Source organism: Aplysia californica, unplaced genomic scaffold (genome assembly GCF_000002075.1).
Source record: "Aplysia californica isolate F4 #8 unplaced genomic scaffold, AplCal3.0 scaffold00510, whole genome shotgun sequence".
Lineage (NCBI taxonomy): Eukaryota > Metazoa > Mollusca > Gastropoda > Aplysiida > Aplysiidae > Aplysia > Aplysia californica.
In genome coordinates, this window is record NW_004797780.1 from 58,355 (window position 1) to 60,767 (window position 2,413).

General features: G+C 42.4%; 1 protein-coding gene across 1 annotated transcript in view; it reads right to left on the reverse strand.

Annotated features, from left to right (window-relative positions):
- LOC101863210 (ectonucleotide pyrophosphatase/phosphodiesterase family member 5) overlaps positions 1 to 2,413 on the reverse strand; it is a gene marked incomplete in the record, with an annotated part of 16,289 nt that overhangs the window by 1,684 nt on the left and 12,192 nt on the right. The window contains 1 exon segment of the mRNA XM_013086832.2: positions 865 to 1,104. Within this exon segment, the coding sequence (XP_012942286.1) occupies positions 865 to 1,104 (240 nt within the window).

Sequence of the window (2,413 nt, forward strand, 5' to 3'; positions counted from 1 at the left end):
ACAATAATAAAATAAAAGACACCAGAAACAAACACTAGCCAAATATTATATCAAAACAAAGCCCTCGCTGGCGCCGTAACTGTCATTTCTATTCTATAGCGCCGTAAAACATTTACTATGCCTTGCCTAAGTTCATGCGCTGTATCTGAACATAACAGGATAGTCAACAGTGGAAACCTGACCTATAAATCGATCTTTGGGATAACCAAGCGATGACGACACTTGTAGAGAGTTTGACGGTACATTAATATTAATAAGACGGCACATCTCAAATGTGCTCCTGCCGAATAGCGCCGAAACATAGCCCACAGTAGGCAATCTAAAAATAAACGTCATAGACTGTGCACTATTCCATGCCAAAATTATGTGGGCCCCGGAGCAATCCAGCGGAGTGCTCAAGTCAATTGTGATTGGTTCATTGTCTTGTCGCTATTTTAAGTGTGACTCTGTGACCGTGAACTTGAGGGAAGTGAACGTGACATACTTAAGTCGCCGTCCTATGAGTTGTGCTTTTGAACGGTTTTGTAGTGGAGCGGTGAAAGATATTACCTGAGTGTTCAGTTCTAATGCAGGATGAATGAAATTGACGTGAAACTAACAAACAGATTTAGTTCTAGAAGTCAAAGCCACAAGTAAAAAGAATGAAAATAAAAGCACAAGGTCTTCCTTCACCAACCCAAAGATCCTAAAATTATACACCATCCCATTTACTCTGCCCTTGATTATCTTCAGCCTGAGATAGCTTTATTGTGCACGCCCACTTTTTAGACCCACGAGCTGCCCCTGCTATCTATCTATCCCTCATTGTACCCTTCCATACGTCAGACGTTTATTCGAAAGAACAAAAAGCCCCCCAAAACTGACCGCTGTGATCTGCCATCCGTTCTCTGCCAGCGCAAACACAGGCAACACACGGCGATGGTTCTTGTAGTGCTTCTCCTCTGGAATCTCTTCCTTCAGCATGACTTTCATATGCCGCACATCCTTCAGGGCCTCTTTCAGCTCCGCGGCCTTGCCCTCCTGAGGCCTCATTTGAGCCGCAGGGCCCTGTTGGTACATCTTCAAGAACACTGTGTCGTTCACGTAGTCGAGTACATCAATCAGCTGTGAAAACCAGGGTAGAACTTACGGTAAAGTAATCTTGATTATAATTATTACCAGAACAAGGAGGACAATAACTCATAAAATAGAGTCAACATCTTTATTCAGATGTTCAGTGGACTTATTTTACGTTTACTTTTACTTTTTCATCCTCTGTTGCCGTCCGTTAAGCGTCGAGGGGAGATACAGTTTACAATGGTAGGCCAGGTCTGCAGCTCTTTCAGTTGCAATATTATGTTTTCTCAGGGTTTCCTTGACACCCTCGATCCACTTTTTGCGTGGCCTTCCTCTTCCTTTATAGCCTAAGTGCTTGGTGTTTTAGGTTGACATACAAAAGAGGTGGCCAAACCATTTTATTAATATTCTCTATCTTTCTGTGTAATGCAGGCAGGACTCAATACCGATAACTACTCTTACTTCTTCACTTCTCTGCCTGTCTCGTCTTGTATTGTTAAGGGTTGTGCGGAGACATAATTTCATTTCGCAAGCAGTGATTTTGGCTTTCATGGATTTTACTTAATGTCCAGGTCTGGCACGGGTAGCATAATGTCAGTTTGAATATTGAGGTGATAAGCTGTCTCTTTGTGTTCATGGAGATTTTTGGATGAGATAGGAGGGGTGCGAGCTGGCAGGTGACGGCGTTGGCTTTTTTGGGTTCACATAACTATTTCTCTGTCTATGGACCCATTTTAAGAAAAAGTACTGCCAAGAAATTTAAACTCCTTCACCTGTTTCAGTTGTTTACTATTGACATGGATGTTCAGGGGACTACGGTTTCGGCTCACTTTCATAACTTCTGTTTTTGATGTGCTTATCTTCATGTTAAATTTTTTGCAGCTGTTGTTCAGTTCAGTACTGTGATTTTTGGAGGCTTGTTCAGTGAACGCTAGATCTGTAATGACAGTGCTCATTCGACAACATCAATTTATCAGTGAATACTTTTGCTCAATTTTTTTTTAAAAAGTAGTACCGAATGTGAAAGAAAGCGATGTCGTAAGGCCATGTCCAGTATTGGCAGTCAATTAATATCGGCATTGGCATGGATTGGCCTAAATATGACAGAGTGTATAACGGAAGCGACCATAAGCACTGGCGGGTCATTGCGCGTCAGTCTTTGAGCCAGAAATGACAACTCCACGCATCCAGGTATATCGACACTGGCCACGTACGGCCTATGTCACAGGCGGTGTAGTGGTTCTATAGTCAAACATTTCTGCCCAGCCCTAATGACAACCACTGGAAAATACTCCATATCAAAGGTAACATTTAACTCTTTATGAATTATTTTGGGGTGCAATTTGTGTGTGTGGGG